The sequence below is a fragment of the Heterodontus francisci genome, chromosome 26 (genome assembly GCF_036365525.1).
Source record: "Heterodontus francisci isolate sHetFra1 chromosome 26, sHetFra1.hap1, whole genome shotgun sequence".
NCBI lineage: Eukaryota > Metazoa > Chordata > Chondrichthyes > Heterodontiformes > Heterodontidae > Heterodontus > Heterodontus francisci.
In genome coordinates, this window is record NC_090396.1 from 50,657,065 (window position 1) to 50,671,983 (window position 14,919).

A 14,919-nucleotide genomic window follows, 5' to 3' on the forward strand; every position below is an offset into this window, starting at 1 on the left:
AACTGGTTCGGTTCTCAGAAAAAGACTCAGTTTCATCAGACGTCTTAAAAGATTCCTGGGGAAACAAACAGGCGTCATTTCCCGTAGCCCTAGAAGAACAAACATGGCATTCTGTGGTGACACAAAGAATGGGGGACTCAATAATTACCGGATTTTGAAATGGCCCAAAAACTGGACACAGGCATAAGTACAATGGAAGAGTTAAAGACAGGAGGAATGGGGACGAAAGCACCGTTAGCAGGTCTGACTATTTTAGCAGAAGACAGAATTGGAACAGCAATAATAGGCAAATGAATCCCAGGAATGCCCAAGGAACAGTAAATAGATGCTACAGGTGCAACTCGAAGTATCATTATGCAATGAACTGCCCAAAGCGGAGAGCCAGGGTCCTTGAAATGACATGACAGAATTCTGAGACAGAAAAGGAAGATAATGATGAATCTGAAAGAACTGTACTGGTCATAAGGAGTTCAAGTCTTGTGATGAACGTGTTACTTGCGGATTCATTCAACTATGCTGTGTTAGATAGTGCTTGCACATCCACAGTATGTAGAACAGATTGATTACAATATTATCTGGATTCACTCAGTAGGGAGGATCGACGCAAGGTTAAGGAGTACTACCTGCTTTAGGTTTGGTGATGACAACACATTGAAGTCACTGTAGAGTTATAATTCCATCTACAATAGTTGGAGGAATCCACTTTATCAGTACTGATGTAGTCTCTCGTGAGATACCTTTACTGTTGAGTAAACCTTCTATGAAAAAGGTACAAATGAAATTTGATATGGAGCATGATAAGGCAATTGTTTTTGGAAAGTCAGTGGATTTGCAGCTTACCTGGTCAGGGCATTTTTGTATCCCCTTAACAAAACCTGATGTTTCTAGTCAGAGTATTAGAGAAGTATTAATGGCATCAGGTGATAAGAATCAGACTGGAAAAAAAGCAAGTTGTCTTAAAGCTACACAGACGATTTGCTAATCCTTCTTCTCAAAGATTAAAAACCCTGCTAAAGGATGCAGGCGTGATTAAAGAGTATGTGATAATAGAAGAGATTAGTGAAATTAGTGAGATTAGGACCAAGGCTAAGGGAGTAAACCCCAACAGAAAATCCGGAGCGGAACCCTGAAGGCGGTCATGCGTCACCTTTGGCACGTTTCCGGCAATTCCTGCAGCCATACCAGTGCCAAAAAAAGAACAGAACAAAGAACAGTACAGCACAGGAACAGGCCAATCGGCCCTCCAAACCTGCGCCGATCTTGATGCCTGCCTAAACTAAAACCTTCGGCACTTCCGGGGCCCATTTCCCTCTATTCCCTTCCTATTCATGTATTTGTCAAGATGTCTCAAATGTCGCTATCATATCTGCTTCCACCACCTTCCCTGGCAGCAAGTTCCAGGCACTCACCACCCTGTGTAAAAAAACTTGCCTCGCACATCCCCTCTAAACTTTGTGCCTCGCACCTTAAACCTATGTCCCCTAGTAACTGACTCGTCGTGCTCTGCACTCCTTTGGACCCCACCAGGAAGGCCGAGAGGGGGGTTTTGACGCTTGGGCAACTCACAACCTCCATACATCCGCCCAGGCATGCGCCATGGAGAGGTCACTCCATAGTCGCCTCACAGCGACCAAAGCAAAACGGAAGGCAGCAGTTACGGGTTATAAGTCCAGCTCAATTGGCGTAGAGATTGGGCGCCATGGGTTGCCTTTGTCGGTGAGAGAGGTCATCACATCTCACTGGACAGCTACTGCCCGCCTCAAACCGGGCAGCCCCCGGTCAGTCAGGTTCTGTCCCACCACAGTCCACCTGCTTCAATGGGTGCTTGGAGCTCAGGGTTATTGCCCGAAAAGTGGACTGCAACACCGCACCAAACAGCACGACAAAAAAAGGAAAGATATCAGCCCTTCGTTTTGCAAGCTGGAACGTCAGAACTATACGTCCTGGCCTGTTGGAAGACCTTACACAAATCAACGATTCTCAGAAGACCGCCATCATCAACGAGCTCAGCAGACTCAACGTGAACATTACAGCATTTGAGGAGACACGCCTCCCTGCGAGCAGATCTCTAAGAGAGCAAGACTACATCTTCTTCTGGCGGGGTAGGGATCCTGAAGAACCAAGACAGCACGAAGTGGGCTTCGCCATCAGAAACTCTTTGCTCAGCATGATAGACCCACCTTCAAATGGCTCGGAATGCATACTGTCCATCCGACTGCTCATCGCCTCTGGTCCAGTACACCGACTCAGCGTCTGTGCTCCAACACTCTGCTCCCCACCTAAAGCTAAAGACCAGTTCTACGAGGAACTCCATAATATCATTAGTAGCATCCCCAATACCGAACATCTGTTCCTGCTGGGGGACTTTCATGCCAGGGTTGGGGCCGACCATGACTCATGGCCCTCCTGCCTTGGGCGCGATGGCATTGGAAGGATGAATGAGAATGGACAGAGACTGCTCAAGTTGTATACTTATCATAACCTCCGCATCACTGACTCGTTCTTTCATACTAAACCCTGTCACCAAGTTTCCTGGAGGCACCCAAGATCACGTCGTTGGCACCAGCTGGACCTCACCGTCACAAGGAGAGCCTCTTTAAACAGCGTTCAAATCACACGCAGCTTCCACAGTGCGGACTGCGACACCGACCACTCCCTGGTGTGCAGCAAGGTTAGACTCAAACCAAAGAAGCAGCATCACTCCAAGCAGAAGGGCCGCCCGCGCATCAACACTAGCAGAATTCCGTATCCACAGCGGTTACATAAATTTCTAAATTCACTTGGAAAAGCCCTTCAAAACACTCCTACAGGGGATGCAGAGACCAATTGGGCCCACATCAGAGACGCCATCTATGACTCAGCTATGACCACCTATGGCAAACGTGTGAAGCAGAATGCAGACTGGTTTCAATCTCACTTTGAAGAGCTGGAACCTGTCATAGCTGCAAAGCGCATTGCACTGTTGAACTACAAGAAAGCCCCCAGCAAGTTAACATCCGTAGCACTTAAAGCAGCCAGAAGCGCTGCACAAAGAACAGCCAGGCGCTGCGTAAATGACTACTGGCAACACCTATGCAGTCATATTCAGCTGGCCTCCGACACCGGAAACATCAGAAGAATGTACGATGGCATTAAGAGAGCTTTTGGGCCAACCATCAAGAAGATCGTCCCCCTCAAATCTAAATCAGGGGACACAATCACTGACCAAAGCAAGCAAATGGAGCACTACCAGAACTGTACTCCAGGGAAAATGCTGTCACTGAGACCGCCCTCAATGCAGCCCAGTCTCAGCCAGTCATGGATGAGCTGGACGCACAGCCAACAAAATTGGAACTCAGTGATGCCATTGATTCTCTCGCCAGTGGAAAAGCCCCTGGGAAGGACGGCATTACCCCGGAAATAATCAAGAGTACCAAGCCTGCTATACTTACAGCACTCTACGAACTGCTATTCCTGTGCTGGGATGAGGGAGCAGTGCCACAGGACATGTGCGATGCCAATATCATCACCCTCTATAAGAACAAGGGTGACCGCGGTGACTGCAACAACTACCGTGGAATCTCCCTGCTCAGCATAGTGGGGAAAGTCTTCGCTCAAGTCGCTTTAAACAGGCTCCCGAAGCAGGCTGAGCGTGTCTACCCTGAGGCACAGTGTGGCTTTAGAGCAGAGAGATCCACCATTGACATGCTGTTCTCCCTTTGCCAGGAGAAATGCCGCGAACAAATGCCCCTCTACGTTGCTTTCATTGATCTCACCAAAGCCTTTGACCGAGTCAGCAGACGTGGTCTCTTCAGACTACTAGAAAAGATCGGATGTCCACCAAAGCTACTGAGCATCATCACCTCATTCCATGATAATATGAAAGGCAGAAAGCAGCATAGCGGCGCCACATCAGACCCCTTTCCTATCCTGAGTGGCGTGAAACAGGGCTGTTTTTTCACACCTACACTGTTTGGGATCTTCTTCTCCCTGCTGCTCTCACATGCGTTCAAGTCTTCAGATGAAGGAATTTTCCTCCACACAAGATAAGATGGCAGGTTGTTCAACCTTGCCTAAGAGCGAAGACCAAAGTATGGAAAGTCCTCTTCAGGGAACTCCTCTTTACTGATGATGCTGCATTAACATCTCACACTGGAGTGTGCCTGCAGAGACTCATCGACAGGATTGCGGCTACCTGCAACGAATTTGGCCTAACCATCAGCCTCAAGAAAACGAACATCATGGGACAGGACGTGAGAAATGCTCCATCCATTAAAATCAGCAACCACACTCTAAGTGGTTCAAGAGTTCACCTATATATGGGTTGGCCATGTGAGCCGCATGAAAGATGGCAGGATCCCCAAGGACACATTGTACAATGAGCTCGTCACTGGTATCAGACCCACCGGCCATCCATGTCTCCGCTTTAAGGCGTCTGCAAACGCAACATGAAATCCTGTGACATTGATCACAAGTCGTGGGAGTCAGTTGCCAGCGTTCGCCAGAGCTGGTGGGCAGCCATAAAGACGGGGCTAAAGTGCGGCGAGTCGAAGAGACGTAGCAGTTGGCAGGAAAAAAGACAGAAGCACAAGGGGAGGCCCAACTGTGTAACAGCCCCGACAACCAATTTTATTTGCAGCACCTGTGGAAGAGCCTGTCACTCTAGAATTTGCCTTTATAGCCACTCCAGGCGCTGCTTCACAAACCACTGACCACCTCCAGGCGCTTACCCATTGTCTCTTGAGACAAGGAGGCCAAAGAAGAAGTGAAAGGTGTGAAATCTGTAAAGTATCAGAGGACACTGCCATATCTGATTGCAAGCCTTCCATTTGGCATGTGACTAATGAGGTAGTTGCCATGGATTTAAAGACAAGGGACAAAGACAGGAATTTTGCATTCTACATGGTTTAGACTTGGCAACCAGATTTAGTATTTCTACAGTAATACATAGCAAGGACAAAAAGGTGATTATAGATAATATATGGGTAGCACAGTGGTTAGCACCGCAGCCTCACAGCTCAAGTGACCCGGGTTCGCTTCTGGGTACTGCCTGTGCGGAGTTTGCAAGCTCTCCCTGTGACTGCGTGGGTTTCCGCCAGGTGCTTCGGTTTCCTCCCAGAGCCAAAGACTTGCAGGTTGATAGGTAAACTGGCGATTGTAAATTGCCCCTAGTGTAGGTAGGTGGTAGGAGAACTGAGGGAAGGTGGGGATGTGGTAGGAAATATGGGATTAATGTAGGATTAGTATAAATGGGTGGTTGATGGTCGGCAAAGACTCAGTGTGCCGAAGGGCCTGTTTCAGTGCTGTATCTCTCTATGACTCCATATCATGGAGAAATGGATAGGGACCTGACTTGGGCAGTTAAGTTTCTGACTGATAATGGAGGAGAATTCGCCAACGATGAGTTCAGACTCATCAGCATAATGGTCATGAATACCGCAGCTGAAAGTCCTTTCAGCAATGGGTTCTGTGCAAGCAATCACGGAGTGATCGATGAACTTCTGCATAAAACCATAGTTGACCAACCAAACTGCAAGTTGACAACCACCCTGGCATGGGCAGTTCATGCAAAGAATTTGCTTCAGATAGTTGGGGGGTGGGGTATGGGGTATAGTCCCAATCAATTGGTCTACAGGCAAAATCCCAAATTGCCTTCTGTGCTGTGTGGCAGTCCTGCTCTAGAAGGTACTACAACTAGTTTCATTTTTTTCTGCACATTTGAATGCTTTACATGCAGGGAGACGGGCTTTCATCAAGGATGAGATCTCAGTGAAAATTCGAAGACCTCAGTCGCCGTACAAGGCCATCTGAGACAGAATTTAATTCAGGAGATTTGGTGTATTATAAAAGAGAGGGTCATTGGGAATGGAAAGGCCCTGGTAAGGTAATAGGTTACAATGGTAAGACAGTGGTTAGGGAAATCAAACTGTTAAGGTTCATTCCTCACGATTAATCTGGATTGATTACAAAATCTCAAAATCTGAGCAACTGATAGAGGGAAACTAGGCACCTTGCACCTCAAATACTCATGTGTTTTGTGATAAAGGTCCTGAGGAACAGAATACAGTAGATTAAGGGTTGGATAGCAATGTGGGCAATCATGATGCACAGGAAAGAGCTATCGCATCCAAAGGAAAATTGCTCCGAGTAGGTACTTGAGTGATGTATAGTCCAGAGGGGTCTAATGAATGGAGGGATGCAACAATTGTGGGACATGCAGGAAAATCTACTGGCAAGTTTAAATATTGGTTGAATGTTCAGGATGATGGCCAAGAAGCAAGGTCCATGGACTGGCAGAATGGAATGAAAGAATGGCTAGTAAGAAAGCACAGTGCAAGTTCTGATAGTGGGTCTGGAAGTGACTCTCGCATCAGAAAATAATCACGTACTGGAGAAAAAGCCTCCGATAGTATGAGAGGGAGATCTTACAGCAGTAGTCCCGAAAGAGTGCCTGTAGAGGCTGTAGTTTGAACAGATTACACAATGAAACAAAGGTGAAGGAACAATCTCGCAACAGAACTAGAAGCAGAAGTCCTCATGACCGTTAGCGGCTGCCAATCAATTTGACAAACTAAGAGAGGCAAAACAAAAGGAATTAGAGAGTTGCAGAGAGTTTGGTCCTTATTCTGAAGTACCAGATAGAGGACAGCCAGCCTGGTCACATAGATGGATTTGTACTGAAAAAGTCCTTCCCGATGGGACTTGTATGCCTAAAGCGAGGCTAGTTGCTAGGGGTTTTTCAAGCGACTCGGTGATACAGATGTTAGAGTGGACTCCCATACAGCTGGAAAAGGAATGCTGAAAATCTCTTTAGCTCTTGGTCATATATCTGTGGGAGTGTAGATCCATTGACATAAAAGCTACATTTCTGCAGAGTGATACTTTCCAGAGAGAAGTGTTTCTGAAACTGCCGAAAGATGGAGAAGGAAAACTAGGGAAACTAAAATGCGTCTATGGCCTTAATGATGCTTTCAGGGTGTGGTATTTCTCGGTGAGATCTGCTTTGCTGAAAAATGTTTGTGTTCAATTAAAAGCAGATCCTGCAACGTTTCATTGGTATCGTTAAGGGAAATTTGCAGGCATCATCATGATGCATGTTGTTGATTTCTTATGGGGTGGTACTGCGGAAATTGAAAATGCTTTACTAAGGCTAGGGCAGAATTTAAGATTGGGAGTCATGCTTGTGGGGCCTTTAAATATATTGGTCGCCTTTTTAAGAGTAAATCTGGAATAACTTGAAATCAACGATCCTATTTGGAGAGTGTTACACCCATCCTGGTTAATTGTGCTAGGTCATCACATAAAGATGATGATATAGCTAAAGAGGAGACAGAGCAATTGCGAAGCTTGACTGTGCATTCAGACTAGACATGATGCTAGTTTTGATGTGCTGGAATTAAGTATTATGATGAAAAACCCAAACCCGAAAGTTGAGAATGCTTTAAGGGCAAATAAAACATTTTTTAAAAATCTGTAATTAAGTTCCCACCCTTAGGGACCCAAAGAACATGAAGCTAGTCATTTTTAGCAATGCTGCACATCCTAAACTTCATGATGGGTACTCGAGTGCATTTGGTTTCATATTTCTGATGGGTGAAGATGGGAAATGTTGTCCTTTAGTTTGGGAAGCTAAAAAAAATAAAAAGTGTCGTTACATAGAAACATAGAAAATAGGAGCAGGAGTAGGCCATTCGGCCCCTTGAGCCTGCTCCGCATTCATTATGATCATGGCTGATCATCCAACTCAGTAACCTGTTCCCGCTTTTGCCCCATACCCTTTGATCCCTTTAGACCAAAGAGCTATATCTAACTCCTTCTTGAAAACATACAATGTTTTGGCCTCAACTGCTTTCTGTGGTAGCGAATTCCACTTGTTAAAGTACTTGTTTACAGAGCCCTGAAAACCCATCTTTTTCCTTTAAAGATATATAATTAGATATAAATAGATAAACTGTTTTATCCCTCACTAAACCTGTAATGTCAGTATCATTGACCCTTTCACTAGAAGCTCAGTGTATCAAGTACACAGAACTTCCATACCATTGATCTCACCTGATTCTGCCAAAAAGAAATATAACAGCTTGTTATCTTAACAAAATTGGACCAATGACGTATCACACAAACACATACCCCATTAACAAAAACATGGGAACGATTACGAGGTAATAATCTGGTTATGGAAGTGATTCTGTTTTCTGTTAAAAACATTTTTTGAGGAATTCATTCAAATTAATGTTGGACCAGTGTTTTAAGAGGGCACGAAAGAAATAGTTTGCAATGTTTACTGGTTGTCACATGACAAGTTAAAAATAGAACAGAAATCCTGCTAACAGGGGAAGATGTAAGCAGAGAAGTGACAGGCACCCCGTGAGAGGACAAACCCAGGAGCAGCAGAGTGCACCTGAGATGGCAGCAAACTCACAAGCTTTTAGTTGTAGTGTCAGTGTGTTTTTACCTTCTGTAATGAGATAAAGTTAGCCTACTGCTGAAGAAGTGTCAAGGAAGGAGAGAAGACCACAACCCAGCTCGCTTTCCAGCGACTCTCTAAAAGACCATGAGAAGTCCACTACTCAATTCATCTCGTCGCCTGTCTTTGAAGAAAAGCCTGCTAAATTAATTCTCAACGCCGCCTGAAAATAACTGTTCTAAAAGATCTCAGTGACCTGTCTACGTGTACTCGGAAGTTAGACTGTAAGCCAGTATGGAACAGCATATCTCATCTGCTGTTTTCTTCAAAACTGAGCAAGTATTCAGCGCAAGTGATTTTTTGTTTGTGACAGACCTGTGAACCAAAATCCCTTTTATTTTTCTGGTTAACCGGTGTATATATGTGTGTGTATGTTTGTGTGTTTGTGAGAGAGAATACATGTGATGGGCTAAGGTAAAAAGGGAACTTTAAAAATTTCAATCTGTGTTTATGCTTTACTTCATTACTAGTTAAGACTTGTTTTATAATAAACTGATAATTTTGTTGTTCATTAAAGAAACCTGGTTGGTGTGTTTTATTCTGGGAAAAATAGAGTATATGATTGATCGTATCAGTACATGGGAACATTTAAAATATATGTTGTGACCCGTGGAGTAGTGGGACTAGAATAAACAGTGCACTCCTCCCACCTCGGTCTTAATCTCCAGAAGAATGAAAATGAGATCCAAGGCACTCTTGTTGTGTTCTAATCATTGACATTGCTATCTTTGAACCATTCCTTGAGTATCTATTAATCTATAAATACTTCTGTTAAAACTGCGGGAACATTTTTAAAGCTGGCACACTAATTGTTTATTGACTAGTCTGACAGTACACTGCCATCGAGACATGTTTACATATTAATGACAATTAATATAGATCACAGCAGGGTCCTTCAGATTGTATTTTGCCATCTGAATACATCAGAAACAAGAATTTACAATGAAATAATGTAGAATTGTGACATTTATAAGAATGTATGACAATTACAGGCTAAATCACACTGGTGACAGAATAATATAAAAGTCTCGATTCGTCACAGATTTTTATGCCATGACATATTATAAGAATAAGCTATGGGCAATTACCAACAATTACTAGCACTTGTAGAATTATCTTGTTTCATACACATTAAAATTTATGATAAATGTCAATATGCTTATAACAGTATGCTTATGCTGTTTATTTCAGACTTCCAGCATCTGCAGTATTTTGTTCTATGTCAATATACTCTACATGTCCTGAACATTGTGCAGTCTTGCATTCACAGGACTACAATAATATTACTAAAACAAATCTAGCGAATCTTATAACAAGTGATCTATGCCAAAATACTCAGCAGAAAAATATGGTCTATGGCCTTGTCAAGAAACTTTCTTTGGTTTCACTTTTAAAGAAATAGGCATTGCTTTTGGATTCTAGATCAGAGTAGTTCACTGATTTAAATTCTTAAACCACTGCACTAACGTGGACTAATTGTGTAACCAATATTTCCTTGAAGCTGCACAGGTGTGTGGCTACGTAGCAATCGGGAATGTGCAGCGTAGGGAACAAACAAGCCATGCATAAGCAACGTTACCTTTAAGATGCACGCATATGTGTCAATCTTAAAGGGACAGGGCAATGCAACAAGCAGGCTATACATAGCGAACAAATGTTAGAGGGAATATTGTATGTGACTATCAGGGAAGTTTGGTTACACTTTGGCCAATAGACCAGTTTATCTGAAACTTTGGAATCTAGCAAAAATAGGCAGACAAAAATTGATGTTGCTGAGTGAAGGGTATTGATGCTTACATTGTTTACTTTTTGTTTACGAAGTTTGGTTACACTTTGGCCAATAGACCAGTTTATCTGAAACTTTGGAATCTAGCAAAAATAGGCAGACAAAAATTGATGTTGCTGAGTGAAGGGTATTGATGCTTACATTGTTTACTTTTTGTTTACGTATGTAGTTGTATATTCATAAATATAGCATTTGTCAATTATATTTAATATATTAAGATGGTCTGGAAATGTGACTTCAAAAAGCAGGTCTCCAAAGCAGAATATCTTCCAAAGTCTGCTAGCAAGTCAAAGTATTCCACTACACTGTATGTGTGGGTTACATTAAATACATTCCTTTATGATTCAAAGCAAACTATATATGCCAATCTTGCAAGCATCAGATTTTCTTTTATATCCAAAAGCATTCTTTCGAATAGTAACTGAGCCATGATGGATTTTTCTTGTATTTATGTTTATATCCTTGTCTTTTTGCTCCATCTGAATTAACTGAATAAATCTAAAAAAAATACTGTGCCTGTTTAATATTCACCAATCCACAGTGATTGTTACAACATACCGTGAGATTATGTTTAATCCTGTAAACAAACTGTAAGCAAGGTATCGTCAGGTGACAAGGTTGTAAAGAGCAGTTACTAGAAAAGGTACAGATCCCAGGTGGTAGTGGACAAGGAATTGAGAATGAATAGTTTAGGGAGAGAATGGTTCTGCAAAATATCTGAAATTTTAGCTTACTTTTTTTTTCTAAATTAGGCTAATACTGTTCAGTGCATGCCATTTAAAAATAATGGAAATATATCACTAATTCTGGAAGAGAAAAGGACAGAAATTCCTCCCATACTAATTTCTGCAAGTTCAATGGAGTGTGTTTTATCTGCAATTACTGGAAAATAAAATACATATTCAATATTTTAAGAGTTCCTTGCATCTATCATTTTGGTGCAATATCGTGAACATATGAAACCACCACCACTGCGCACCCCCCTCCCCCCACCCTTTCCCGTATTTGGTGGCTTTCTTATCTCCCCTCCCACCCCCCCCCCTAAAGATCAGCATATCAATCAGATGTGTTTTTAGAACCATTAATGCATATGATTTTATGCTATTATGAAGGGGCGGGGGTGTGAGGTGAGTGGTGTGTGTGTGTGTGTGTGGTGGGGGGGGGAGAATGAAGGACGAGTTTGAAGAATGACCATAAGTTGTTCGAAAATCTTTCATTTAGGACCAAAGTACACACATGCACCATTAATGTTGCACTTCGCTCTCATCTCTGTAATTGATGAGTATAAATTAGTTCTGCAATAATAAATAATCAGAGAGTTACAATGCCACTAATTTTCCTTTATATCTTCTTAGTATTATGCAGTGTTTATGACTTTAATTTCTTACCCAAATAACTTATGTTCCATTTAGACAAGACTGTATCTCGCAAGCTCCAGCACTCATCCATAAAACTGATTCACTCTTCTCAATGCTAAGATATAACTAGCGAGTTAGCACTTGAAAACCACTGAAGTCTCCTCTTCTCCACTCACACACTTACCTGAGATTTTCTGTTGCGGGTCCATTTCATTCTGTAGTTTCTCATGGTTAATATCCTCTGGTGGCTTTTCGGGTGTCACTGGTTGGTCACTTGTTGCAGTCAGAGTAGTAAATGTGCTGATCACCAGAATAATGAGACCAACCCAGAGAATAATCTGAAGAAATTCAAATATATCAAATATGTAGCATTCACCAACTTCCATAAGCATTTGAAAGACACACACTTTGTTTTATATAAAATGGGTATTGGTTAATAGTTAAATCCAATAACCAATGATCATTGTTTAACTACGTAATGGCAGACATTTTCAGTCATATAGATATTTCTCATTTAAATGGCAGAACACACACCTTAGCGACTGTTAATGGCAAAAGTATCAAAATACATCATCCTCATTTGATCAAAACCACCTTTTATTTTCCACAGGGGATAGTCCAAATTCATTTCCATTTCCCATGCAAGAAAAGACTTTTCAAACAATGTTGTCCTTTGCTGAAAATATAACTGGCTTATTACAACAAACTTAAAATAAGAATCAAAAGAATCAACATAACAGATAGGGTAATTGCAGTGGTTTTTGGAGCTGCACTTATATTGGAGAATCACTTTCTGAAATAGCCAGTTTTTTGTGGCACCTTTCAGCGTTTGTACTACCATCCGAAGCAGGGGTTTTGCTGGAGCTGTGGCTAAAAACTTTTGTTTTCCTGCCTCTAGCAGGAATAATGCTACGTGTACCCATTTGCCAAAAGCAGACTTGACTCTATACCAATCTGCTATTAACACATCCAAGATTTTGGCCATTTTAGTTTTAAGAATTATTAGATGCTGATGTGAAAATGAGGAGCACGATTAGTTTAGAGATACAGCACTGAAACAGGCCCTTCGGCCCACCGAGTCTGTGCCGACCATCAACCACCCATTTATACTAATCCTACACTAATCCCATATTCCTACCACATCCCCACCTGTCCCTATAATTTTCCCTACCACCTACCTCTCCGAGGGGCAATTTCAAATGGCCAATTTACCTATCAACCTGCAAGTCTTTGGCATGTGGGAGGAAACCGGAGCACCCGGAGGAAACCCACGCAGACACAGGGAGAACTTGCAAACTCCACACAGGCAGTACCCAGAATTGAACCCGGGTCGCTGGAGCTGTGAGGCTGCAGTGCTAACCACTGCGCCGCCCTCATTGAATAGCTTACACTCATTGAATTTTTGTTACTATCATAAATAAAAGCCTGAAAAAGCCTTTCAAGATTACATTCTGTGCTTGCTAAATATAAGGCAGCAGGCACAGAAATATATTTTGTTCAATATGCAGTCAGCTTGTTAAACAGTATTTTTTTTTATATGAAGTGAGAGGCGCTTCATAATTTTTTTTAACCTAAGGTTGTGTTTGTAATGCAACACCAATCTGACCTGGCTCTGAAGCAAACTCTTGGAGCTAGCAGACAGCAATCAGCAGAGTATTCAGAGTTTTATTTATTTCATAAAACAAATGATGGTATTTGCCACTATTATGTTTGAAATGAGTGCACTACCAACCCAGATAAACAGAAATTTTTTATTTGTTCGTGGGATACAAGCTTTGCTGGCAAGGCCAGCATTTGTTGCCCATCCCTCATTACCCTTGAGAAAGTGGTGGTGAGCTGCCTTCTTGAACCGCTGCAGTCCATGTGTGTAGATACACCCAAAATGCTCCTAGAAAGGGAGTTCTAGGTTTTTGACCTTGTAACAGTGAAGAATCGGTGATATAGTTCCAAGTCACGATACAGAGTGACTTGGATGGGAACTTGCAGCTGGTGGTGTTCCTATGCATCTGCTGCCCTTGTCCTTTAAGGTGGTAGAGGTCACGGGTTTGGAAGGTTCTGTCGAAGGAGGTGTGGTGAGTTGCTGCAGTGCATCTTGTAAATGATGCACACTACTGCCACTATGCACTGGTGGGAGGGATTGAATGTTTAAGGTGGTGGATGGGGTGCCGATCAAGCGGGCTGCTTTGTCCTGGATGGTGTCAAGCTTCTTGAGTATTGTTGAAGCTGCACTCATCCAGCCAAGCGGAGAGTATTCCGTCACACTCCTCAATTGTGCCTTGGCGATGGTGGACAGGCTTTGGGGAGTCAGGAGGCGAGTTACTCGCTACAGAAGTCCCAGCATCTGACTGGCTCTTGTAGCCACAGCATTTATATGGAAAGTCCAGTTAAGTTTCTGGTCAATGGTAACCCCCAGGATGTTGATGGTGGGAGAAATCAGTAATGATAATATCATTGATTCTCAGGGGAAGGTGGTTAGAATCTCCCTTGTTGGAGACGGTCATTGCTTGGCACTCATCAGCCGGGCCCGAATGTCGTCCAGGTCTTGTTGCATGCAGACAAGGGCTGCTTCAGTATCTGAAGAGTTACGAATGGTACTGACTACAATGCAATCATGCTGCTCAGGGAGCGGGCGGGAATAGGAGTGAGGAAAAGAGGAGAAAGGGAGTGGGGGGGGGGAAAAGGAGAGAGAGAGAGTGGGGGGGGGAAAGGAGAGAGAGAGAGTGGGGGGGGGAAAGGAGAGAGAGAGAGTGGGGGGGAAAAGGAGAGAGAGAGAGTGGGGGGGGAAAGGAGAGAGAGAGAGTGGGGGGGGAAAGGAGAGAGAGAGAGTGGGGGGGAAAGGAGAGAGAGAATGGGGGGGGAAAGGAGAGAGAGAGTGGGGGGGGAAAGGAGAGAGAGAATGGGGGGGGAAAGGATAGAGAGAGTGGGGGGGGAAAGGAGAGAGAGAGTGGGGGGGGAAAGGAGAGAGAGAGTGGGGGGGGAAAGGAGAGAGAGAGTGGGGGGGGAAAGGAGAGAGAGAGTGGGGGGGGAAAGGAGAGAGAGAGTGGGGGGGGAAAGGAGAGAGAGAGTGGGGGGGGAAAGGAGAGAGAGAGTGGGGGGGGAAAGGAGAGAGAGAGTGGGGGGGGAAAGGAGAGAGAGAGTGGGGGGGGAAAGGAGAGAGAGAGTGGGGGGGGAAAGGAGAGAGAGAGTGGGGGGGGAAAGGAGAGAGAGAGTGGGGGGGGAAAGGAGAGAGAGAGTGGGGGGGGAAAGGAGAGAGAGAGTGGGGGGGGAAAGGAGAGAGAGAGTGGGGGGGGAAAGGAGAGAGAGAGTGGGGGGGGAAAGGAGAGAATTTC

The 14,919-nt window shown here is 43.7% G+C and overlaps 1 protein-coding gene across 3 annotated transcripts in view; it reads right to left on the reverse strand.

The window, feature by feature from the left end:
* The window catches only part of slc38a10 (solute carrier family 38 member 10), a 131,830-nt gene that overhangs the window by 58,121 nt on the left and 58,790 nt on the right, over positions 1-14,919 (reverse strand). For all 3 annotated transcript variants that reach the window (XM_068058201.1, XM_068058202.1, XM_068058200.1), the window contains exon 11: positions 11,775-11,928. In XM_068058201.1, the coding sequence (XP_067914302.1) occupies positions 11,775-11,928 (154 nt within the window). The remainder of the gene's footprint in view (positions 1-11,774; positions 11,929-14,919) is intronic.